The 25,411-nt window shown below is 43.4% G+C and overlaps 1 protein-coding gene across 1 annotated transcript in view; it reads left to right on the top strand.

The window, feature by feature from the left end:
* The first annotated feature begins 5,637 nt into the window (after window positions 1–5,637).
* TBX20 (T-box transcription factor 20) overlaps window positions 5,638–25,411 on the top strand; it is a 53,923-nt gene continuing 34,149 nt past the window's right edge. Inside the window, exons 1-5 of the mRNA XM_056118229.1 lie at window positions 5,638–5,764; window positions 9,206–9,464; window positions 10,427–10,591; window positions 14,236–14,344; window positions 18,366–18,524. Coding sequence (XP_055974204.1) covers window positions 5,638–5,764; window positions 9,206–9,464; window positions 10,427–10,591; window positions 14,236–14,344; window positions 18,366–18,524 — 819 coding nt within the window. The remainder of the gene's footprint in view (window positions 5,765–9,205; window positions 9,465–10,426; window positions 10,592–14,235; window positions 14,345–18,365; window positions 18,525–25,411) is intronic.

The following is a 25,411-nucleotide window of genomic DNA, read 5'->3' as shown; positions in this document are numbered from 1 at the left end:
TAAATTGTTGGACACCAGGACAGGAGCTGGTTGCTGAACTTTCAGAGTAAGTCACTTACTGCCTAGATCTGACCCATCTTGGCCCCCCACCCCCAAGTCCTCTGCTCAGAAGTTGTCTCATTACCTTGTGAGTTTGTTTTTCAAACCTCTAAGAAATCTCAGCTCTGAAAGAACCTGATGGGTGAGGGTGTTTACCTGTGGAGCTAAGCTGTGCTCCTTGCAAGCAAGGACCCTGATCCTTCACACAGGCTGGCAGGACTCTGCTGGGCCAACTCACATTTCATCCCCAAATAGGCTGACTCCTCTTCCTCCCAGTGACTTCCAGCTTGGTTAGTCCAGAGCTCCTGGTAACCACTGAAGCGATGATTTGGGATCTAGAGAGTTGTTTTGGAATCCCTACTATGATATTTGTTATAAGCATAGTTTCCATCAATTTTTTTCTTCTTTTTGGTTTATTTGGGGGCCACACACAGAAGTGCTCAAGATGCATTCCTGTATCTGTGCTCAAAGGTCACTTCTGTCTGTGCTGGGAGATGGGATGATGGACATATGTAGTGCTGGGAATCAAACCAAGGTCTCTAACCCAGGCTCTATGATGCAAGGCAAGCGCCTTAACCTTTCTCTGTACTTGCAATCTGCAAGTACAAATTCCTTTTCTCTCTCATTTTTTATTACAATACTGATAGCAATAGTGCACATGTTATTTGAACACCATATCCACCCATGTCTTTAAAACCCTTCCCTCCTCCCCTTCAGCTCAGATCTGGGCTCTGCCCTCCCCAACTCAGTTCTATAAACCAACTCTCCTGTTCTCTTGTCTTTGGGTACTTGTTATTCCCTTACTATGTATCTTTATTATATTTTAGATGGTTTTTTTAAATTGTTCGTTTTAAATTCAGAGAATCTTTCATTTTTTTAAAACTTGATTTCCAAGTGTCTGAGTCTCCCACCCTTTTCTGTTTGTAATTTCCATTTTCAAAGTATCATGTTCTCACAGGATAATTGATATGATTTCTATTTCTTGATTTTTAATGGAGAATGTCTTGTGACCCAGCATGTGGTCTCCCTTAGAGAATGTTCCATGTGCACTGGGAAGAATGCGTGGACTTTGTGGATGGGGGTATGAAGAGACTTATATAGTCTGCAAGGCACATCCCTTCCATCTCTTCTTTCAAGGCTAGTGTTTCCTCATTGAGTTTTTGCCTAATTATCCCTCAAATTCTCAATCTTCCACAACTAGGGTGCAAGCCCAAACTTTAAAGAGGATCCAGAGAAGTGAATAATCAAAAAATAGTGTAAAACAGCAATTTAAGAAATCAGAACTCAAGATCTGAGCTTGAATAGCTAAATTTTAGATAAAGACAGGACACACCAGCATCTGGTGTCCTGTGCAGAAGCGCCTTGGGGCAGGAAGGCAGAAGCACATGTGGAGGGGGAGTGGTGAGGGGGCTTGGATTCTTCGCACAGTGGGTCAGAAGATTTCTTCTCAGGATGGCACTGAGAGTTTTGCAGCTCCCTTGCCATCTGAGCACACCTGCTCTTCCTCAGAGGGGGAAGAGGCTCAGAGGTGCTCGCAGAGGCAGCTGTCTCAGAGCCCTGAGTGGGTCTCTGGCCAGGACAATGAAAATGAAATGAAAATGGAGCACAATGAAAATGGAGCAGAGAACGCAGGAAATGTGGGGATCCCGGGCAGCGATGGGTGGCCAGGCTGCTCACATCAACGTGCTGCTGGCCTCCGATAGCAGTGTACTTTCTTTCTCTGCAGACTCCAGTGGACCAGGGAGCATCCCCGTGTCTCCGGGGCTGGAAATGCCAGGTTCTGGACCCACACAGTATATCCCTCCTTGACCCCACAACTGGGTGCACGTGAAGTCCCGAGCGAGCGACTCACCAGCACCCTCAGCTCGAACCCGGATCGTTAAGCGACGCACTGGGTCAGCATTCCCTTGAGAGCTCATCACTGCCAGGTCCTTGGGGTACTGGGTGGGGACCCCTGGAGTGGTCCGCCCAGAAATAGATGCTCCGGGTCAACTTGTGGCGGCAGCTCAGCAGCTCTCGGGTTCAAGAAAATTGGAACCCTCGGTGTAGTGCTTCTGAGCTGAGGCCGGGAATGCGGAAAGCTCGGATTTACCCTCTCCCTGGTAGGGCAATCCAGGGTGCCTTGAACCAGAGGTAGCGCCACCCCATCAGCGCGCGCCTCGGCGGGTCTCTCCAGCGCTAAATTCAAGTTAGGCATCCTGAGGCAGCGGCCCAAGCCGAAAGAATATATCGGGAGAGCACGAGTAGATTCCCGGCACGCCGGGAGCCCCCTCGGCCACCAGCTGACAGAATGGGTCTCCTCTCCCCACCGCCCCCGCCGGCGCCCGGCAGCCAGGCTTGGACGCGGCTTCGGGCCGAATCAGCCCGGGAGTCCCCTCAAGCTGGCATTGGAGTGACAGTCCGTTGAGCAAGGAGCACTGGCAGAGGCAAGCCTGTGCCAGCGTTAGCGTCCTTTGAGAGAGGAACACTGGTCCTAGAGGACCCCGCTGAGTTCTGGGTTGTTCTGGGATGGATCGTTGTGTCCCAGAGTGGAGACGATGGCAAGTGTGAAGAGACACCCACCACCCTTACAATCCGTGTAACTGCTTCAGTGTGGCCCCTGACTTTTGAAGGCTTCCCCGTCTACCAGGCCCTAGACTTGCCGGCATACCCCCCACCCCTCCGGTGATGATGACAAAACTCTCTGCACCCTACACCAGAAAGCCCCCTCTGCGATGGCGAAATCGGGCTTTAGAAATCAATAATATTCTCTATTTCCGTTCTATTGACATAAACCATTTAGTTTTCTCCCAAGCAAAACCTGGGAACGAACTTCCAAGCTTGGAGGTTTCGCTGGGAATTGGGAGCGGGAAGAGGGTCGTGTGTCCCACTTTAATAGAGTAAAAAACGAATTCCAGGTTCTGAGCCAGCGGGGAAATCCACCCAAAGTCGCGCTCAAAACCTTCCCCGAGCACAGTGCTCACCGCAACACCTGACCCCGAGGAGGCCAGCAGCAATGTTCCTGCTATTGCCCAGTTTGGGCCCCAGGACCTGAGTCTTTACCCGGTCATTCTGCGACAACCCCAGCTTTGGAAGGAACCCTGGAATTCCCCTTTGGCTCTTAGAGTCTCTGAATGGCACTTGAAGGCCCCTCCCTCCTAACCCCCATCCCTATTTTCACAGCAGCTTATTGATCCGCAAAGGCAATAAATCCAGGGCTAGGGACCATGTCCCCCACCCTTCCCCAATAATCACGTTGTGGACTGCGTTTTACTACTGTGGTTTCAACACCAACAAGATGCATCGCAGGCTAGGGACCCCCAAGTGACCCCATTCTTTGACTTTTCCGTTCCTTTGGTTTGTCCCCTAATCTGAGCGCTGGCTTAGTATGTTTCTCTCTCTCTCTCTCTCTCTCTCTCTCTCTTTCTTTCTCTCTCCGTATATTACCTTTTCTGGGATGCTGGGTTGGAATTCCCTACTCACAAGAGACCAAAAACTGGGTTAAAGCCACATGAACACGTGAAAAAGAAAAGTAGAAAGAACTGGAGGTAATCCGGCTTCTTCCTTGTCATTGTTTTTTCCTGAAGGGATCCTGATCATGAAATTCTAAAATTCCAGTCGGACCCTTTGCGAAATGCAAGGCGATGGCTTTTGTTAAAAACTGAATTTTAATTCTACAGCTGGTTTCTGAGCTTTCAGCAGATGATCCGTGGAAGTATCTATCAAGTCTTAGACTAACCACGACGTCTGCGTCCCGCCACGCCTGACACTAGACAAACACAAAACCCGCCACCTTCTGGACCCCGTCTGCAGCGCGCACTTTCCATTCCGATGGAAAAGTCACCGCCAAGTCGCACTCAGGTAGGCGAGGTGGGGCTCTAGGAAGAAAAGGGTTCGGTGGGGTCTGCACTGGCAAAGGGGTACACTTTCAAGAATCCCAAGGTTGGAGATGAAAGCGGACCCTCGGGCACGTCCCAGGGCGCCTGTTCCGGCCACTCGAGTGGTTCGCTCTCTGCTCTGCAGGCAGCACCGCGGCCGGCCGGAGCCCATCCCGAGGCGGCCGCGTTTCTCTCTCGCCTGCCGGGCGGGCTGCAGGGGGTACCTGCGTCTAGGCGCCCTGGTGAGCCGCTAGCAGTCGGGAACCGGCGGGGCCTCCCCAAAAGTGTCCCCTACACTCTGCACGCGGGGACAGATCATAGGTTCGTTCCCCAGTCGCCGTCTGCTGCTTCGAACTAGAAACCGCTGCGACATGGCTACCAAGCAGGAGCGAGCCGAGCCGAAAGACTCACCAGCCTCTGGCATCGGGTTTATGCACAAGTCCTTAGTGTCTGGATTTTAGCTCCCCAAAATCCCGGGTGCCACTAAGGGAGAAAAGGGCTGAAGAGAAAGGGATTTGATTCCCCCTTCTTGAAGACCCCACCGACGGGCTCCTAAGCTCCAAACCTGCCAGCAGGAAGGGAGCACAATTATTCACATATAACTCGTGTGTGTGTGTGTGTGTGTGTGTGTGTGTGTGTGTGTGTGTGTGTGTCTTGGGTCCACGGGGCTCCAGAGAAGCGGATCATCTTGAGCATTCAGAGAATTTGAGCTATTCGAGTCTAGGAAGGCCGACCCGACGACTCCGCGAAGCCTTGGCCAGCCGGCGCGCAGCCCAGTGCTCGAAGGCACAGAGGTGGTTTTGCCGAAGCAGCGGGCGCTGCCAGGCTGGGCTTCAGTCTCGGCACCACCCTCGGTCCCCGCGCGGAGCCAGGTCGGCCCCGTGCAGCCCCCATGGACGAGGCTGGGGGACCTTGCGGCGGCGCTCGAGGCGCGGCGTGTGCGTGCCCGGGGACTCCGTGGCGGCGCGCTCGCAGCTCTGGGTAGCTGCATCCTTCCCGCTCGCGTGCCCGGCCCCCAGCCAAGCAGACGCGGGGCGCCGAGCGTGGGAACCAGACCCTCCCCCTCCCCTACACGAGGCGCCGGGGCCGTCGGCGCCGGCTGTGCGGCGCCGCTCTCGGCCGCTCTTAGAGCTCCGCGATTGCTCGGCAAGAAAAGGGCTGCGAGGAGCGACGACTTCCGAGGCCTCGGGGGTCTAGGTTCCCCTAGCGGATACCCCGGGGCCGCGAGAAAATCTCCTCCCGGGCGCTTGCAGTTCCGCGCCCCGGGGCGGGCGGGGCGTTGGAGCGGGGTGGGGGTGGGGGGCGGCCCCGCTAGCCCGGCCCGCACGGCCCCGCCGCGGCCGCAGCCCTCCCCGCCCGCCGGCCCCGCCCCGGGAAGCGGTGACGTGCGGCGCCGCTGACTGGCTGCGGGCCCCGGGGGTCGCCACCGCCAGCAAATTAAGGCGCGGGCCGTGGCCGGCCGGCTCAGTGTCCCCGAGCCGCGCCGCGCGTCCGCCCCTTCGCAGGCGCGCCCGGCCGCTCCCGCCTCTGCAGCCCGCTCCCCGCGCGGGGACGGACCCTCGGGGACGCACAGCCCGCGGTCCCGGACGGTGCCCGAGCGCCCTCCGAGTCGCGCCGAGGGGCGTAGCGGGGCGCGGGGAGAGCACTGGGCGTCCTCGGGAGGCGGCGGCGCCGGTCGCACCGGCAGTTCGGCACCCGCGTCCGGCAGCGTCCCCCCTCGCGGGGCAGCGGGCCCGCGGCGATGGAGTTCACGTCGTCGCCCAAGCCCCAGCTCTCCTCCCGGGCAAACGCCTTCTCCATCGCCTCGCTCATGGCCAGCGGCGGCTCCAAGGACAAGGAGGCCGCCGAGAGCACCATCAAGCCCCTGGGTAAGTCGGGCGCCGTCCGGCCGCGTCCCCGCCGCTGCGGCCGCTGGTGGCCGCCGTGGCCGGTGGGAGGCCGCTCCGACCCGGAGCCCCGCGGGCCCGGCGCTGGGGGCGAGGTGTTAGCCGTTCGACCCCCGCTGGCTCTGGGGACGCTTCGATCTGTGGCTCCCGGCCCGCAGTCTCGTTCGTTCTCTCCCGCGGGCGCACGCGGGTGCGTGTGCGGAATTGAAAACCGAAGACGTGGAGGGACAAGTGATGACCAGGCCCGTGGAAGGCTCACGGGGTTTGTCAGCCTTAGAAACCCCGGAGTGAGGCTCGGCGGCTTCGGAACAGACGAATTTGATTTTGCTTTGCGCCCGACTTGAGAAGCAAAGAGTCTGCTTTTAGACAGGACGGTGGAATAATGCGGTTCTCCTCGCATTTGCCCCTGTCTTCCCAGAAACCCTGGACTCAGCGCAGTTTTATAGCCGCCGTCATGTTCAGTGGAGGTTGGCAAAAACATTGACCAGTAACCATTTCCCAAATTCCTCAACTTTTAGCTATACTGTTTATGTAACAACCTTTTCCATTTATAGAAGACGCTCCACGCCGAGGCAAGGGAGAACAGAGATGGTGATTTTAGCCCGAGTGAGTTAGGTTTGTGGGAAAGAGCAACCGGGGGTTATGTGTCTGAAAGTCCCTTTACAGAAATGTTCTTAGAATCAGCTCTTGGTACCCAGGAAACATTTATTGCACTTCTCTTCATCTGGTTACCCCCAAAACATTAACGACATTAAATCACAAACTTCGTTCTAATCCTCCCAATTCATCTCCTCTTCTTCCCAATCAGGTAACATCATACATCAGAAGAAAAGGACGATAATGGAAGGAAAAGTGTTAGGAAACTAGGGCTTGGGCAGATGGGAGAGGGAATGAAAATCCTCCCAGCTTCTTGAAATGAGGGACTAGGAAATAAAATATTCAGGAAACAGGACTGTGAAAAAAACTTTTCCAAGATTTTCACCACCCCCCCCCACCCATTTTTTCCGATCTAATTTTCATCTAGAGAAATGGAAACAACCCATCCATCAGATTTGACCATTTTAGGGGAAAAGATGATTTTCCACTTCAGAGATATGTTTGTAGAACTCCCCAATATTAAGGACCAGTATTTAGGGGGCCCTCTCAATTTTTTGTCAACATCTCCTCTGATATATAACAACAGGAAAGAGGGGCCCAGGTTAAAATTCCTGATGAAAGTTTAGACAGCTGGCTAACAAGAGTCAGACTTTATTGTCATTTCTGCATCTCTTCTTCCTGTTTATCTGGGAGAAGCCGTCTTCTGAGTTCTAAGTGAGATGGCATTTAACTCACATGCAGGATGCAGAACCAGAAATGAGCATTCACCCTGCGCTTTGGAAATGGTCTTCAGGAGGAAGAGGTATTCTTATCCATTTCACTGTCAAGTCAGTAAAGAACAATGAAATGACTGTAAGACAGGGCTGGCAGTACAAATGTCTGGAAGTTCCGTGAAGAGATGTAATACTTTGACACACAGGGAGGTGTTGATGCAGCAAAGTATCTCCCATGACCCATTTGAAAACTTGAAATTCATTTAGTACTGCCTTAGAAAATGAAAGCATTTCTTTGAAATTTTATTTAAAAAATTTTAATTGGCACATAGAATTGTGTTGTAGCATTTGTAAATCTTTTCCTTCTATTTCCCAATCCTGATGTAATGATTCATCGTACATTTAGAAAATATGCTTTTTTCGGTTCTCAGAAAACAAAAACTTTTCTGAGACCACTTGTTAATCCCTTAAAAAGACATTATGTAAATATGTTCCTGAAAATACTAGTAGACAATAAGATTTTGCTGTGATATGGTTATTTTTCTTCGAATTTGAAGAGATAATTTGATATTTTTCATTTAAAATGTTTCCATGGGGATTCTTGTTAGTAAAAAAAAGGTAAATTTTTCTGTTTCCAGTTTCCTTCCCTGCTAGAAGGAAAAATATGAAGTGAAATATTTTGTATAACATAAGCATATAGTATATGCCTTCTACATCATCTATCTGGTGCATACATTTAGACCTTGTTTTGATCCCTCCAGGCCACTTAGAGTGGAGTTGTTTGGAGATCAGTTTCACATTGCAGATTCAAGTAGTTTCTTTTTTAAGGGATGCAAGATAATTAGGACAATTACAGAAGTCCCCCTGTATTCCATCAAAGTGACTGCTGTAGTCCAGGCCCTTATCAGCTGTGGAGAATGCGTCCATCGCCTGGTGCTTGCTTGGTGGCAAAGCTGCCTGCCATTCAGTTAGCTTGAATTCTTCTTGTTTTCCTCACTTCTAATAAGATCTCTTCGAGGCTGAGAGAGAAAAAGTCCCACACCTTGCTTCAGCAAACAGCCTATTTGAAAATTAAAAAAAAAAAAGCCCCCTCTCTCCTCTCCTTAACAAGCCGGAGCACTTCATAGGACCTCAGGCTAGCTAGGAGGAACTAGCTATAATAAACTATAACTAGCTAGCTATATAATAAACTATATAATAAACTAGCTATATAATAAACTATATATAGTTTATATAGCTGTATATAAATATATATAAATATATAAAGCTATATAATAAACTAGCTAGCTATATAATAAACTATAACTAGCTAGCTATAATAAAACACCCTGATCCAATGGCTTCAAGCTCAGGAGACAGGGGGCCAGGCAGAGAAGTGAAGTGACTGCCATTATTTTTGTTAATTTGAGGAGCTTCATCCCTACTCCAATCCCATCTCCCCTAATTAAGAAATCTCCCTAATTAAGAAATCTCCCCTAATTAAGAAATCTCCTAAGAAAGGAAATTCATCTCAAAGTGTGGAAGTGGTGTTCCCTTTTCTCTGGGTTACCCCTAGTTGTCGGAAAGGCAGGACCAGATACCACCGACTACAGAGCTTAGAACTTGAGTGACAGCAAATTGGTTTTCTTTCTTCAGGATCACCATTGCTCATTCTGTAGTTCTGGGGTTTATTCTCCCAAGTGGGCTTTAATCTCCAAGTGGGCTTTCCTAAGAGTAGAGAAGAGCCCACAGTCTTGGGGATTCTGGACCTCTTTTGATCCAGCGGGAGCTCCATACTGTGTTTGCTTTCACTATGTTTTTAAAATTTATTTATTTATTTATTGCTTTTTGGGTCACACCCAGCGATGCTCAGGGGTTACTCCTGGCTTTGCACTCAGGAATCAGTCCTGGAGGTGCTTGGGGGACCATATGGGATGCTGGGAATCGAACCCGGGTCGGCTGCGTGCAAGGAAAATGCCCTACCCACTGTGCTATTGCTCCAGCTCCTCACTATTTCCTGTGGGGTTTCTGAGTTTGACTTTACAGAGTTCTCTCTAGCACCTCTTCCATCCTGTACACACCTCTCCGTCCTATGTTTTTGCTGTCATTCTTTCTTCTTTCTGTTTGCCTGCAGAGCAATTTGTTGAGAAGTCCTCCTGTGCCCAGCCCCTCGGGGAGCTGACCAGCCTGGATACTCATGGGGACTTTGGTGGCAGCGGCAGTGGTGGTGGCAGCCCCCCCTCCTCTGCACTCTGCACCGAGCCGCTGATCCCAACAACCCCCATCATCCCCAGTGAGGAAATGGCCAAAATCGCCTGCAGTCTGGAGACCAAGGAGCTCTGGGACAAATTTCATGAGCTGGGCACCGAGATGATCATCACCAAGTCGGGCAGGTAGCTGAGCTGGGTGGGAGGGGAGTGGGGGAAGGAGAGGGAGGCTGAACCACCCACAGGAGCTTCTAGGAGCTGGTGAGGGGCCTGGTCCTGGCTTTGGAGAGAGTGGGTCTTCCTTGATCCACAGGTGCGCTTCCCTTCAAGGGCTTCGCTGCTGAGACTAGGCATCCAGGCAGTTCTGCTTTCCCCAGATCCGCCTTGGTGCTATGGTACAAGGAATCATGATTTCAGCCCTCCTGAAGCCTGGGAGGACCTGTGGGGGTTGGGAGGGGGAGTATTTACCGAGCTGCTGTTGGAAGGGAAGGACCCCAGTGGGCTGCAAGCCCAGTGGCTTGCCTTTTATTGATCTCACTTTGCAGAAGCCACCAGCTTCCATTAAAAACTAATTAACAAATTAATAGCCCGGATGGCAGAAGGGAATTTGAAAGGACTCACCCAGCAGGACAGACTGTTCTGCAGAATCCTCCTTGCACCCTAGACAGGCAGAAGTGCCCCCGCCAGAGCACAGGACTTGCTGCTGCTGAAGGCGTGGGTGTGTGGGAGGCTGGTTGTTAGCAAAGTCTGGTCTGTTCTCCCCAGGGCTCCTGATGCCCTCCTGGGGTCTCAGGAAAGTCCGCCCTCCCTCTCTCCTTCTCAACTTGGGCTGAAAACTTAAGATGTTTCATAAGTAAAAAGTATGGGATTTCCCCTCCTTATCAAAGCCCATCTTTTGAACATGATTAAGTAAAGAATATCAAAATTTCACCTAGAAACACTTTTGGGTTTGTGTGAAAGTGACACCTAAAACGAACCACCTTGATCCAACTCTGGGGGAAAATCTGGGCCCCTCCCCTGCCTCTCGGTGGCCTTTTGGGAGCTACAGGCACCTGACTGTGCGGAAGGAAGGTGGGACTCCTGCCTCCTGCCCCTATGTGCCAGAGGCAGTGAGAGCCCAGCAGATTGTCTTTGTCTTCCGGTGCCAGGAGGATGTTTCCCACCATCCGGGTGTCCTTTTCGGGAGTGGATCCTGAGGCTAAGTACATCGTCTTGATGGACATCGTGCCCGTGGACAACAAGAGGTACCGCTATGCCTATCACCGCTCTTCTTGGCTGGTGGCCGGCAAGGCAGACCCTCCGCTTCCTGCCAGGTGGGTGCCTGGAGCGTCCTTACCTCAGCCCTGCTGGTTGACCCTGCCAGCGGGTTCTCTCTGTTGCTGGTGGTTTGCATTTTAAGCAGTCTGTTTTTCAAGCCCTGGGCTCTGGCAGGAAAACATTCTAAGCCCAGATACTGAACTGGCTCTACACAGTGAGCTAGTCTGGAGAAAGCTAGTCTGCATAAACAAAACATTGTCTCTGATTTTATCTTTCATTATGATTTATTTTAGAGTGTTCCTAAATTTCCCTTTTGGATGTTTGTTAGCAGTCTAAACCCGTTTTATATAGTAGCTGTCATTTCTAGTCTGTTCTTTAACACCAGACTGGTTAGACTAGATCAAGTGGTTGCTGCAAATTCCTTTTAATAGAGTAATTTTAGTAAAGTAGTTTCTTAATAGTTATTAATAGTGTGGTTATTCCTGCACACCATATTATCTGAGTAAAATGTAGTTGTTATTGAACAGTGAAGGGACTCACAATTTTAAGAAAAAGACTCCTTTAGTCCCTCCATATGTTTAATGAATGGTTAGAATTCAATACCAGATTAATACCAGATTAAGTTTATTTTTGAGCTGTTTATTGCTAGTAATGTTTTTCCCTTTGACTGAATCACTTATAAACCTTGGTTGTTGATGTGGTGCTCCAATGAACATTCATTTGCGTATGTGAATAGTAGAAGCTGAAGTCAGTGGAATGTAACTGCGTACTTTAATACAAAACAGTCTTCACTGTTTTTTACATTTAATTCTAAAACCAAGCCTTGATGCTTTTCAGTTGTCTTATAACTAATTTTTGTAACTGATTGAAAATTTATATTGGAGCTAGAGTTTATTTAAATATATAGATTTAGGAACTTGAAGTCAAGCGTGTCTGTGTAAGTGTCTAGTTTGGAATCTGAGTCAAAGCACAAACTCACAAGATATACCCTATATATCTCTCTATAAATATTAGAGTATTAATCTTACTTAGTGATTAATATTGATTCCCTTAATGAGTTTACAGTATGCTAACTGCACTGCAGGAGAGATTAAAATTGGATGTCAGGTATTTCCATCCTCATAGTAGAAATTTGGCATACTGTCTTCCCAAGGAGTATAGCAGTATATTAAATAAATCAGGGCTAAGAAACTTTTGAAAAATTGTCACTCATTTTAAGTTGTGAGTTAAGACTTACCACTTTACAATAGATAGTAAAAAGGCACAGAATTTGTATTCTCTGGTATTTACTACTAGTCAATTTACTTTTACTTTTTAGTCCAATTTTTAAATTTTTTAAGTAGCATTTTATGCCAGAGAGCATGACAGAGGAAGAGAAACATTTAGCAGATTTTAAAAAATATGTATTTTAATATTTTTACAAAAGCTAAATCATTTTTACAAGCAACCCTTTTATATGTATTTTTAAAGTCTTTCCTCTAAGAAGTTAATCACCGTTATTTAACATACATTTTCTTCCTATCTGAAGGTATGGGGAATGGGGTAGGGCTTTGAAAATATGACATGCCTTGTTTATGTTACTGGTCTGTTCTGGTTGGAGAAGGAAAGCATGTACCAATACACTATCTTAACTGAAGTATGTTTAAGTTATTGCTGGAATTTTAAGTCCGAGGGGACTTCAGAAAGGCGGCGTTTCCTGTATACTTTTTAATATGTCCAAGTTCTTATTTTTATTGATATTAAACATGTTTGGTGCATCATAAGATAGAAGTTTTACTGATAATTTAAGTAATTGTTTATTACAATTAGATTAGATGAAATATTTTCTGAAAGAGAAGACTCTGGAAGGTAATCTTCTTTGTAATAGCAGTGGAATTTCCCTGTGGATTTAGGTCTTTGAAGCATTTTATTTGAGTCTGAAGTTTATCAGCCAGTCATTCCTAACCAGAAGAAGTAAGACAACGAGAGAATATCATTTGATCATAGTAGTGTACAAGTCACTTGAATGTTAAGTTTTCATAAAGGGACTTTTCCTTTTCTCCAAAGTAATTTATATTTAATCATTATCACTCTTATTCATGTGAGTGCATGTGAGGTTATTGATAATAAAAGAGAAAACTCTTCTGACTTCTAGGAATTTAGAAAAAGTTTGACCCTTTTTGAGGGGGATAAGCAGGATCTGGTGTGATAATGGTTGTAATCATGTTCCTACAGTCACTCGTGGGAGAGATAGCACTTAAAATGCTCTTGGGAATCTGTCTCAAAGAATATTTCCACTGGAGAGGCAGTTTTGAACAGTCCTTAATAAAGCCAAGCAAACAAGCAAACAGACATCTACAGCCTTTGACATTTTTCCCTGGTTTTTTTTTTTAACTCTGTTCTGTAGACCTTTTTTTTGGTGCTTTACTTCTGGTGGGCTTGGTGAGTTTTAGTATATTGCCCCCCTGATTTTTCTGTTCTTAGTCCCCTGTGTGACCAATTGTGAAACTTCTTGTTTCCTTTTGGTTTGTTTTACTTCTGGTTTTTTGGGTAACACCAGACAGTGCTCAGGGTTTAATCCTGACTCTGAGCTCAGATATCACTTCTGGCGATTCATGGGGGAACTTTATGAGGTACCAGGGTCAGAAACTTGCTATGTACAAGGCAAGTACCTTACCTGCTATATCTCTATCCCCCTTTCGTTCTTTAAATGAATGATGCACAGAAAGGTATTGTGAGTTTTTTCCCCTTGCCTTTACTCCCACCAAAATATTTATCTTTAGTTAAAGTTACAGGAAGCCTGAACAAAACTTACATATAGAAATAGCCTATTTGATAGTTAAAGGAATTATTTTTTCAAATGAAAACTTTTGCTTTTCTTCCTCATTTCTTTTCTGATCTCCCCAACTTTGTAAAGACTTCTGGTGAGTGGATGCTAGAATTATGATTTATAAAGAGTTATACTGCGTATGATCATGGAACAATGGTTTTGATTATCAGTAAGTAGTAAATACATAATATATTTCCCCATTCACAACTTATTTTCATTTTGGCTGTTTGAAGTGATATATTTTGAATAATTTGAAGCCTAGCTTGCTTCACTCATTCAGTGAGTGCTTAGTGAGGTGTTGTGAAAATAGGAGTGTGGAAGGGTTAGCAAACTATCTGTGGACTTTAAAAAGTTCCCTAGGTCACTGTATTAAAATTTTTTTGCCTTTTATTAATTAAGAACACAAACTTTAAGCTGAGTCACTTTTAGATTTAAATAAGCTGATTATCTAAAATAGATTCTTTAAAATTTTTTTATCTTCATTGTGTTTCAGCAATTCTTATTCTAGGATTGCATTATGAAAATAGTATAGCGTAGTCTTTTGAAAATACCTACAACAATGAGTTTATATGTGACGAAAGCAGATTAGCAATTGATTAGCTAAGTGGAAGAAAAAAATCACTTAAAAATTTGCTTAGCAGTTTCTGGCTATTCAATATCCATTTTAGATCATACACCTAAAGAAACCAATGTTTTAGTTATTTTGGTGTTACTATAGAATTAAATTTGAGACATATGGGGTCAAATAAAATTCAGGATTTACAAGAGGTTTTGTGTATATTTAGAGTCAGAATATACATATATATATAATATCCAATGCACAGAGAATAGATTTTTAAAAAAATAAAATTAAATAAAATTCTCAATGAAATTCTCTCATAATTTTTATAGGCTGTACGTACATCCGGATTCTCCTTTCACTGGTGAGCAGCTACTGAAACAAATGGTGTCTTTTGAAAAGGTGAAACTCACTAATAATGAACTGGATCAACACGGCCATGTAAGTCCGGTGCTTGGGAACGTGACAGTTCCCTGGGATGGATGGAGACATCATATAGGACTTCCTCCCCCTACATCTCTTCCTTTCTTCCCTCTTGCCCTCTCACCCTTGTCTCTGAGTCATTCTATGAGACTATGCACCTGTTCTTCAGAGGACGTTGACCATGTTGTCAATTAGATCATCCTACAGAGTGTCTTGTGCCACTTCATTGTAAGAAGGTCTGAGCCCTTTGGCGCCATGGATTTCCTAGGAGTTCTGTACATGTTTTTCCAGCTGAACAAAGGGAAGTTGCACTTTGGAGGTTATTGCAACCCTCTCTTGGGATAATTATCTACTTGCTGTCAGTGAGATATCAGATGACAAGGCATGAAGGAGGGAGTTCCTCCTGTGTGTTCCAGAGGACACTCCCATGTGGTATACAGAGGATTTACGTCCGTGTAAATTTGGGGAACGTTTTTTACCTAGTTGCTGGGAGCCACAATCCAGGTACTCAGGGAATCACGTGTCACCAAGGCTAGAACTCAGGCCTTCCATATTCTTCTTAAGTTGTAACAAGTGTTATTTTCTCATTGCATATCTTTTCTTTTCTCTTTCTCTCTTTAAAGAGAGACAAGAATACTAAAGCATAAGGAAATCTTGGCAGATTGGAAACAAAGCAACTTAATTCTGTCAATAAGGAATTCAAAATGCAGAAAAACCAGAAATTAGAATTTGAGCTCTTAACAATAGTCAAAACAGCCAGCTAGTCTTGACAAAGACCTTTAAAATTTTGAGTACTTTTTTTTCAAGGCAACTGTATGTTTTATCCATGCTCTTAAAGATTTACACACTTCTGTTTTAATTTTTTAATGCTAAGAAAATTTCAGAAGAGTCACTATTTTTTTTATCAAAAGAATATTGCTTCTATTTTTGCTGCTATTACCAAAAATCATATTGGTACTTTCAATAGTTGTTTTGTGACTTAGATATTACAACTAGCTTGTCTCTTGGATCCTTAATTAAGGCTGATGATACTTTAAGTTTTTATTTCTTATTGGGTGTGTGCAGTTTAGAAGTGTTCCACAACTTTTCTCAAAAAAGTTGGTTCTTGTCAATACTGAAGCAATAAGCTGTAGACATGATCTCAAGATGTTAGATTGACTTGGGTCCCAAATAAATTATTTCCAGTACTGCTGCTGCCTATATGGTTAGAGGGGACCTCGTTTATCATGAGCAAATAAGAGTGACCAGAAGAACCTGGGATTCTTGGTAGCACTGTTGGAATGTTGGAAGTAGGCATATTGCTTTCTGTAATTTTATCTGTTGGAAAAGATAATTGATATTTATTTTTACAGATTTGTTGGCATATTTTTCCTTTGTTTCTATTTTGTTATTTCAAGTGAAAATTTTGCATTCAGGTTAAAATTCATGAAATACCTGATATTCTGTAGCCAATGATCTTTATTAATATCATTTTTTGGTTAAAATTTCTTGTGATTCATTGATATCTTTTCCGGGAGATAATTTTTTTATGGTCCTGTTATTCCATGTGTGGAACTTTTAGAAAAACTGCTTTGATGTTTCCTGAAAGACATGAGCATTTATTGTGAGAATAGCTCTCAGAATTGATATTTTTATTCTAGCTTCAGCTTCATGGGTGAAACAGACTGAATCTGATATCGGGGCTCTGGTTTCTAGTTCAATTTTGCCAACATTTAACTTTGACAAATTATTTAGTCTTAGATGGTCAGTATTATCCATTTTAGAATATGGTTATTTGCTGAAACCAATTGTAACCAGAAATTGTCTTCTGTAAACTGAAGCTTTAATTGTCTTATTATTTAGGTAGGCATTTTGATTCAGTTCTGAAGAAGCACCTCTAATTGATGCACTTTTTAATTTTTAATTGGAAATTTTCTTATTTCTAGGATTCATCTCCTTGATGGAATGAATGAAGTCCGCATTTCTTTTAGTGCCTGTCCCCAGGAAGGCTTGATAGAGAGTCAGGAGCCCCACTAGGCTCTGATAGCCAGTCTGGGGTTGAGTATTTCTGGACCGATTCCCTAAAGAAATTGATTTTAGCATGGTGGAAATGAGGGAAAGAGAAATTTAAGTAAAGCTTTGAACTTTTTCCATGTGTGTGTTGTACTCTCTTGAACAGGTCTCTCTCCCTTCACATTTGTCTTAATAAAATTGTAACAAAACTTTTAAACTTTATATATATATATATATACATATATATACATATAAAATGAATGTTCAGTCTTTTCTTATGTAAGGCAGATAATCACTTTGAGTTTATTTTAATTTTAGGTTTCTTGAACTCTTTGGAATGAACATATTCAAGGAGATAACTTTAAAAAGTAGTCTGGTTCAATTCCTTTGAAAGCTCTCATTTGTTTCTTTTGTTTTCAGATTTAGATTCATAAAATGATTTCCCCAATCTTTAATTTTTTTTTACATTGTGCCCACACCTGGTGATGCTCAGGGCTTACTCCGAGTGGTGCTGGGGATTGAACTCAGGTCCTACATGTGCAAAGCAAGTGCCCTACTGCTGTCCTATGTATTGGACCCAAAAGATTCAGAGTTTGAGCAGCTGCTAATGCCCTGTTACTTTGTCTTACATAGATCAAAGAGAGAGATTTGATTCTGCATCAATAGTCCTGCAATGACTGTATTAAACTCAGACAAAGCAGGTCAGCAGGAACACTCCCTGGAAATGCCCATTAGTTAAGAGAACAAGGATACCATCAGTCCTACCATTCCCTGCCCACACCTCTCCGGGCAGGCTCCCTGCCAGCATGAGTCCCATGAGCCCAGGAAGGACAGAGATTTGGAAGATTTGGGGAGTAGTCTGGGGGCCAGGGAAGGAGATGTGGAAAACCTTTATATCTAAAAGTGAATTTCATTCAGATTTTATTATGAGAAATTTTAATTTTTATAGTTTTAGATACATTGTTTACAAGAATCAGAAACAATTTCTTGTTAATATCTTGTTTGATTTCTGAATATTGGTCACTTTTATTAGCTAAGGAATGGAAGATGGCCATCACTATTAGTCATGTTCAGTTTATAACTGGGAGTTAAGAATTGGTGAATAATAACATTTTTATTTAGCTAACACCCCTTACTTGTTATGTGATTTTTCAAGGGTTATGTTCCTTAATCTTCACCATGACCCTGCTAAGTTAATACATTGTTTGTATTTGAGGAAATTGCCATTGGAGCAGTGAGATCTCTTAAAGAGCTAGAGAATAGTAGATTTTCTGTTCTAACCAGGACTGTCTGTTATCACAGACTTTCTGTGTTGTTTTATTTTTTTCCACGTACATGACCTGGCTTCCCAGAATATAGCAACTCTACTTTAGAGAATTTAGATAATCAGCCTCTAGTCTAATCAGGCTAGCTACAAGGGAAAAAATTATAATGACTTCATTTAAAAAATACACAATTAAACCTGAAGGCCAAGAATTGTGTCATTGAACTGACACTGACCAGAAGATTTATTCAAAGTGGTCATTTAATGCATAGTAGATGTTGAATATTATGCAGCAATACATGCATAAATAAATAAATAGCCATCAGATAATAGCCTCCTTTATTTTAAAAAGGACATTTAAAGAACCCTGTATTATTTGCAGTTATTTTTGGTAAAATATAATTCACAAGAATGACTCTTCAGGAAAATAATTTACCATGAGAAGATAAAGAAAAATCCTGTTCTTCACACTGAATTGCAGGGGCTGGAGAGGAAGTACAGGAGTTAAAACACTTACTTGCCTTGCAGGCAGCGAACCTGAGTTCAATTCCTGCTACCATATATGGTGTCCTGAGCACTTCCAAGAGTAATCACTGAGTGCTGAGTCAGGAGTAAATCCCGTGCATCACTGGCTATGGCCTATCCCCAGCAAAAAAAACAAAAAAACAAAAAAACAAAAAAAACCTTTAATTAGAAACTAGATTTTATGGCCCCTTCTTTGCCTCATTGTCGTTTGACTAATTAGCAGTACGAGTGTTTAAAATTAAGTATTTTTTGTTCTAGATCATTTTGAACTCAATGCATAAGTATCAGCCCCGTGTGCACATCATTAAGAAGAAAGATCACACAGCCTCATTGCTCAATCTGAAGTCTGAAGAGTTCAGAACGTTTATTTTCCCGGAAACAGTCTTCACCGCAGTGACTGCCTACCAGAATCAACTGGTGAGTATGCTGATGCATGCTTCTCTTTTTGCCCAGTTTTTATTTAGATACTGTGGTTTATAATACTGTTAATAAGAGAGTTTCTGACATCCATTTTTCCAGCTCCACACCCCCTGCAGTCTCAGCATCCCTTCACGAATGGTGCAAAGCCCCTTCCCTCCTTTCAGTCTCTTGGCAAACTCTGTTCTGTGGGCCAATTAATTTTCTGATCAAAATAAGGATTTCAGGGGCTCTTACATTTTCCTGGCAAGAATGCCTATCCCAGTACTCAGAACAGAAGTTTATTTTGCAGAGACCGATTGAGTGTCGGCTCTAGTACCTCTGAGGGTGCCATGTGACTTTGGTTTAGGATTCTAAATACACTATCTGTTCTAGAATTATTATGCTTCTAGAAGGCACACTGCCTACCCACACACACCCAAACCTGCGCCAAGTTCCTCTTCAAATCTCTTTTCCAGAAAATGACCTTCTTTTCATTCTCCTGGTAGGAACTCATGGTGAATATGCCTAAACACTCTTTGCCTCATAAAAATTAGAAGCTCAGGGGCCTGAGTGATAGTTCAGAAGGCCTTGCACATGATCAATTTGATCCCTGAATTCCCCTGTGGTCCCCGAGCACTACCAGGAGTAATTCCTGAATTGCAGAGCCAGGAGTAACCCCTGGGTGTTGCTGGGTGTTGCCCCAAATCAAATAAATTAGAAACTCAGTTTTTCAGCTAAGTTAGCATATATATTCCAGCTCAAGTATTTAGTAAGAATTCTAGAAGAGTGGTTTTTAAATGTCTCTTCAGATAATAAGCTGTGGTATGGGGACTGTTGTGCCCCCCAACTAGCATCAGGATATCTCATTTATAGTATTGAATTGCATATTGTCTTCTCTCTCTTGCACATCACATTGATAATGTACATATCCTTCATAAGGCTTTGTTCAGCTTAGTAAATACTCACCAAGGTCCTACTATCAAGTACATCCCTGTTGGTTTTCTTCTTTCACGGTTGGTTTTCTTCTTTCACATTGGTAACCGCAGTAGTTTGGTTGAGGAGGTGATTCCAGGGCAATGGGGAGTGTGATGGGCAGAAGGACCACCAGTAGGTTCCCCCTGCTGGGCTTGAGTGAGGAGAACTCATGTGTCATTCCCCTTTACACACCTGGCTGTGCACCTTCACCAGGGTTTTGCGTCCTGTTTTTATTTGATGTGTTATATGTAGCCAATGATTTTGATCAAATGCTATTTGATCTGGATACCATTAATTTGGAGCTCTGAGGAGCCAGAGAGATAGTACAGCATGTGGGATGCTTGTCTTACCTGGGTTCAATCCTCAGCATCTCATATGTTCCTCCAAGCCCACAAAGATTGAACCCTGAGTATAGAGCCAGCAGTAACTCCTGAGAACCATCAGGTATGGTCCAACCTGCACCCCCCCCCACAGCACTCCACCCAAAAAAACCAAAATAATTTGGGTCAGAAAATTATGGGTTCTGGGAAGAATTCGAAGGAACAAGCTGTAAAAAAGAAAAAGAAACAATATTGCAAACTCTGAGTGAGTAACTATTAGGTGCATGTGGAAGACTTAGAGTCTGGAGGTGGGATCAGCGTCCTTGATGAGGTGTGTAGTTCACAGGAGGAGCTAGACCTTTAGTGGAAGCACAGGTAGTGGACACAACGAGGGAATAGGAGTTGGAGAAGGGATGTGGGCATACAGCACAGTGCATGTGTGTGAAAGGCACAAGCCCCTGCCAGATCTGTGTGACTTTGTGCAGAGTTCATATCTCCATCCTTATGACTGTTTTCCTTATCTGTAAGCTGGAGCTCAGAAGTGCTCAGAGCCTCCTAGGAGATTGCTGTAAGGGTTGACTGAGAAGCTGTATGTAGCCTTAGGAGACTGTCCAGATCTATCTAAGAGGCATGTGATTACTAGTAGACTGTCTCTATGATGTCCAAAGAGGTTTTGTCATCATTTGTATTTTGGATCTAAGTGGTGTGATTTTTACTGATATAAATAAATGTCGTCTTACAAATTACCTATTAAAAAGTTATTTTAACTTTCTTTTTTTGCTTTTTTTTCGGGGGGGGGGGGGGGGTCACCCAGCGATGCACTGGGATTATTCCTGGCTCTGCACTCAGGAATTCTTTCTGGCAATGCTCAGGGGATCATATGGGATGCTGGGAATCGAACCCGGGTTGGCTACGTGCAAGGCAAACTCCCTACCCTCTGTGCTATTGCTCCAGCCCCTATTTTAACTTTTAAATTATTTCCAAGATACCTTTGTGAACTGAGGCCAGCCACCTGGCTCTCCCCTGCAGGTCCACGCTACCATGCTTCTGTCTTCCTGCCACTCACTGTTACTTCCTACTCACGCTGTTCTGCTCCTCTTGGGCTACCATAGAGCAACATGGTCACCCTGTGCTATGGGACCCAGACTCCTGTCTTGAAGCCCCATTCCAATGACTGGCCCAACAGCTGGCTCCTGCCCACCTTCTCGTTTTCCCGCCTGCAGATTTTTTTTTCATGTTAAAGACCAATAAATGTCTCTCACCCTCCCCCCTCAAAAGATTATCACCAAGATAGTTCAAAAGTGGAAATGCTGAAATTTTCTGAACTAAAATTCTGGATAAAGAAAATCCCACAAGATCCTAAAGGAAGAATCCTTTTTCTTTGGGAATTTGGAGCACTGAAACCCACAATCCCATTTTTAATTTACTTGGAATACAGGTAATGCAAATATCATAGGTCCAAACAAGATTCCTGAAACATTTAGTTAAGTTTATATTAAGTGAATTGATAGTTTTTATACTGTCACTGTCCTCCCGTTGTTCATCAATTTGCTCGAGTCGGCCCAGTAACGTCTCCATTGTGAGACTTTGTTGTTACTGTGTTTGGCATATTGAATACGTCACAGGGAGCTTGCCAAGCTTTGCCATGTGGGTGCAATACTCTCGGTAGCTTGCCGGGCTCTCCGAGAGGGGCGGAAGAATCGAACTCAGGTTGACCATGTTGGCTGTGTGCAAGGCAAACGCCCTACCTGCTATGCTATCACCACTATTTGTAAGCTTACTATGTGCAAGGCATCCTTTGACGTGTGCTATTTTATTTAACTCTCATAATGATACTGTGAGATAGGAAGGGTGTTTCTCTCCACATTTCACAATGGCAGCTTCTGAGGCACAAAGTCAGATAACTCATCCAAAGCATCCTTGTTGTTCCCATCCCAGATTTAACCCCAGGTGATTAGAGGTTAAGAGGTATTCTTAAACCTGGTATCCCCAAGAAAGCAGAACTTTATCTCCTCTCAGCTTACTCTTGAGACAAACTTTCTAGAAGGAGTCAACTCTTTACAATCATCTTTCTCTTTTGAGCGAATCCTCACTGTATAGTGTGTGCTGTCCACACTAGGCAGCAGTGAGTGGTCATCATCCAGTGCAGGTCAGAAAATATGCTAATGAGGAGAGTAGCACCTCAGGGGAGTTATCTGTCGTTATGTCATCATTTCACTTAATGGCTTCTTTCCCATGCACCTTCTTATTTAGAAAAATGCAGTATCCAAAACTTAAACACACAATTAAGGACTCTTTATTCAGAGAAGTGAAGTAATGTTTTGCAAAATTTCCTTTTCATGTTGCCCTCAATTTCTGTCTTTACATGTTTTCTTCTCTGAATTATTTGAAATATAGTTGTATACATCATGATATTTTACTTGTAAATTTTTTGTAAGTATGAAATGATGTGTGTAACATAATATTTTTAGTCTATCATAGCTAGGAAAATTGATAATATTTTCTTGACATGTAAATTCAGTTCATGTGGACCACAAATGTCTTTTATAACATTTTTCTACTTCTGAAGTAGTATTCAATTAAAATTCATAGTTTGGATTTATTACTTTTTAGTACATAAAAATCCCTCCATTTTTTTCTCCCAATTTCATGGACCCATTACTCTAATTCCTGAAAGAACATTCCCTACGCTCCATTTTACAGATGAAAAAACAGCCTCAGAGTAGGTAAAATGTTACCTACCATAGATTTGGAAGATTTGACTGCCAAGGTCTTAATTCCTTCTTTTTGATGGTATCAGAATAGATGGCAAGGCCAATGACGTGGATGCTAACAGTGTCAAAGTCTTGAAAACTGAAATTAAAAATTTTGTTAAATTAAAATAGGTAAACACATCCCAATAATATCTGCTCCTCTTTTTTTTTTTAAATTTTTATTAGTGAAACACCATTAGGTACAGTTGTAGACTTACAAATTTTTGTGCTTGGGTTTCAGTTATACAATGACCGAGTACCCATCCCTCTACCAGTGCCCATTCTATACCACCACTGATCCCAGTATCCCTCCCACCCCCCACACTCCCATCCCACCCTGCCTCTGTGGCAGGGCATTTCCTTTTGTTCTCTGTCTCTCAGTATCTGCTCCTCTTGAAAATGATTATTTCTTATTGAGATTATAAGTGGGTTTAAAATCAGTGACCAGTGCTTTCCAATATTTCATTGCATCATTAATTCTCATTAATCACTATGACAATATAAATAGTGAGCAATTTCATTGCCAGATAACTGAAAATAGAATACTTTAGTTAAATTGTTTAATAGGTCTATGTTTGACTTTAGTTTTGTACACCCACCTTTTAAAAACTATAATATTTATAAATGTATTTGTCATTGTCATTGTCCTCCCATTGTTCATTGATTTGCTCGAGTGGGCCCAGTAACGTCTCCAATGTGACACTTGTTACTGTGTTTGGCATATCAAATACGTCACGGGTAGCTTGCCAGGCTTTGCCGTGCAGGTCAGATACTCTTGGTAGCTTGCCGGGCAGTGTACTTGAAATTCATTTATTATAAGATATTTCACTTGGTTTATTAACAGGCCAGTTTAAACAAATGTTTTATAACTCTTATTAGAGAAATAAAACTTTATTATGGTTTTTTAAAAGCCATAAGTGGAACGCATAAACCAATTTTGGGGTTAGTATTTTCATTTGTCCTATGCAGTTTTCTAAAATTATTCTTGATAATTTTAGGCCTCTATTCCATATGCATACAGAGGTTTTTGCTGTAGCAAACATTCAGTAAAATTAATTAAGAAATAAAATTGTACTAAATATATTCTAAATATTATGTGTTCCCTGCACAAAAACAGAGAGAAACAAGGATTTAAAATTAACTTCAGGGCTGGAGTGATAGCACAGCGGATAGGGCATTTGCCCTGCACATGGCCGACCTGGGTTCGATTCCCAGCATCCGTGATGGTCCTCTGAGCACCGCCAGGAGTACTTCCTGAGTGCAGAGCCAGGAGTAATCCCTGAGCATTGCTGGGGTGACCCAAAAAGCAAATAAATAAATAAATAAATAAATAAATAAAATTAAGTTTATATTTAGGATCTCCTTCTCTTAGCACAGCAGGTAGGGCGTTTGCCTTGCACGCAACCAACATGGCCGACCTGAGTTCGAATCCTCCACCCCTCTCGGAGAGCCCGGCAAGCTACCAAGAGTATCTCGCCCATACGGCAGAGCCTGGCAAGCTACCCATGACGTATTCGATATGCCAAACACAGTAACAACAAGTCTCAAGATGGAGACATTACTGGGCCCGCTCGAGCAAATCGATGAACAACGTGAGGACAGTGACAGTGACAGTGAAGCTCTTAAACTTTACAAAGACCTGTTATTTTTATATCTATTGAAAACTAAATCTAAGTTTCCAGTCAAATTTGTGAAGAAGCTTCTCATTGATCGTGGCTAGCAGTATTATTTAGAAGTAATAAAAATGGGACATTTTTGCTATTTCTTTCTCTGGTTTTTGCAAGGAAGTGATTGCATTTCTTTACATTATTAGATAAAAGCTAAATACATTACACTTTCAACAAACTATTTTATAATTTAAGATTTAAAGGTCATACATTGTTTTGCAGCCGGCAGACTATTGCTGTGGAGTTGAAGTGTAGGTCAGGTTTCATTTTTAAATGCCTTTGGACAGATTTTTCTCTGATAATTGGAGAAATGGTCTCTGAGGGCCAATTTTTCCCTGTGTCTGGGAACCCCAGCTGGATCCCGAGTCTGCTGATACCACGTGGCATGATAACTACCACCAAAGGTTTTCCTTCCCTCTGGTACAGCTGGTTAAACTCTCCACTGCAGTTACATATCCATTTTCCTTCAGATAAAGGAGATGTTGCAACTGAAGGCTTTGGTTAGCAAACATATTATGCTATATATTAGTGAGATAATACATGAAAGACTTTGGCTTGAATTAGTCAGTGATTTGTGTATATGCAGATACACCCTGATTGCAGGTTTTAAGCACCTAAAGGTAAGTACTTCTGCCCTGCATTGTAAATGCTTTTCCATCACAAAATGAGAAGTATTTTTTCCTTTAATTTTCATTTATTCTTATTATTTACTTATTTATTTTGGGTTTTGGGCCACACCCAGCAATGCTCAGGTGTTACTCCTGGCTCTGTGCTTAGGAACCACTCCTGACAAGTCTCAGGGTACCAAGTGGAATGCCAGTGATAGAACCCAAGTTGGCCACGTGCAAAATAAGCGCTCTACCTACTGTACTATTTCTCATGCCCCTAAATATTAATTTTGAGTTGTAAAGAAGTTAGTCTGATAGTTTCTCTACATACTGTATTTGGTAGTTCACTATTTTTGGATCTGATTCAGTAGCATCTTTGCCACAGATGATACTGTTCAACAGTATTGCTTTAGTTCTCTGTCAGGAAAATCCTTCATAACAAAATTCCAATCTATCGTTCATGTTCTTCAGTTCTCAGTGTGAAACATTTGCAGTTGTCCTAAATTTTATAAAAGGATGTAAAATTTTATTCAGGAATGTCTTTTTTCTGATGGCTTGTTCTTGAAGCATAGTTCAACAAAC

The sequence above is a fragment of the Sorex fumeus genome, unplaced genomic scaffold (assembly GCF_029834395.1).
Source record: "Sorex fumeus unplaced genomic scaffold, SorFum_2.1 ptg000037l, whole genome shotgun sequence".
In the NCBI taxonomy this organism is placed as follows: domain Eukaryota; kingdom Metazoa; phylum Chordata; class Mammalia; order Eulipotyphla; family Soricidae; genus Sorex; species Sorex fumeus.
Note: the sequence above shows the minus strand (reverse complement) of the source record. Positions and strands in the feature narration are given on the sequence as shown.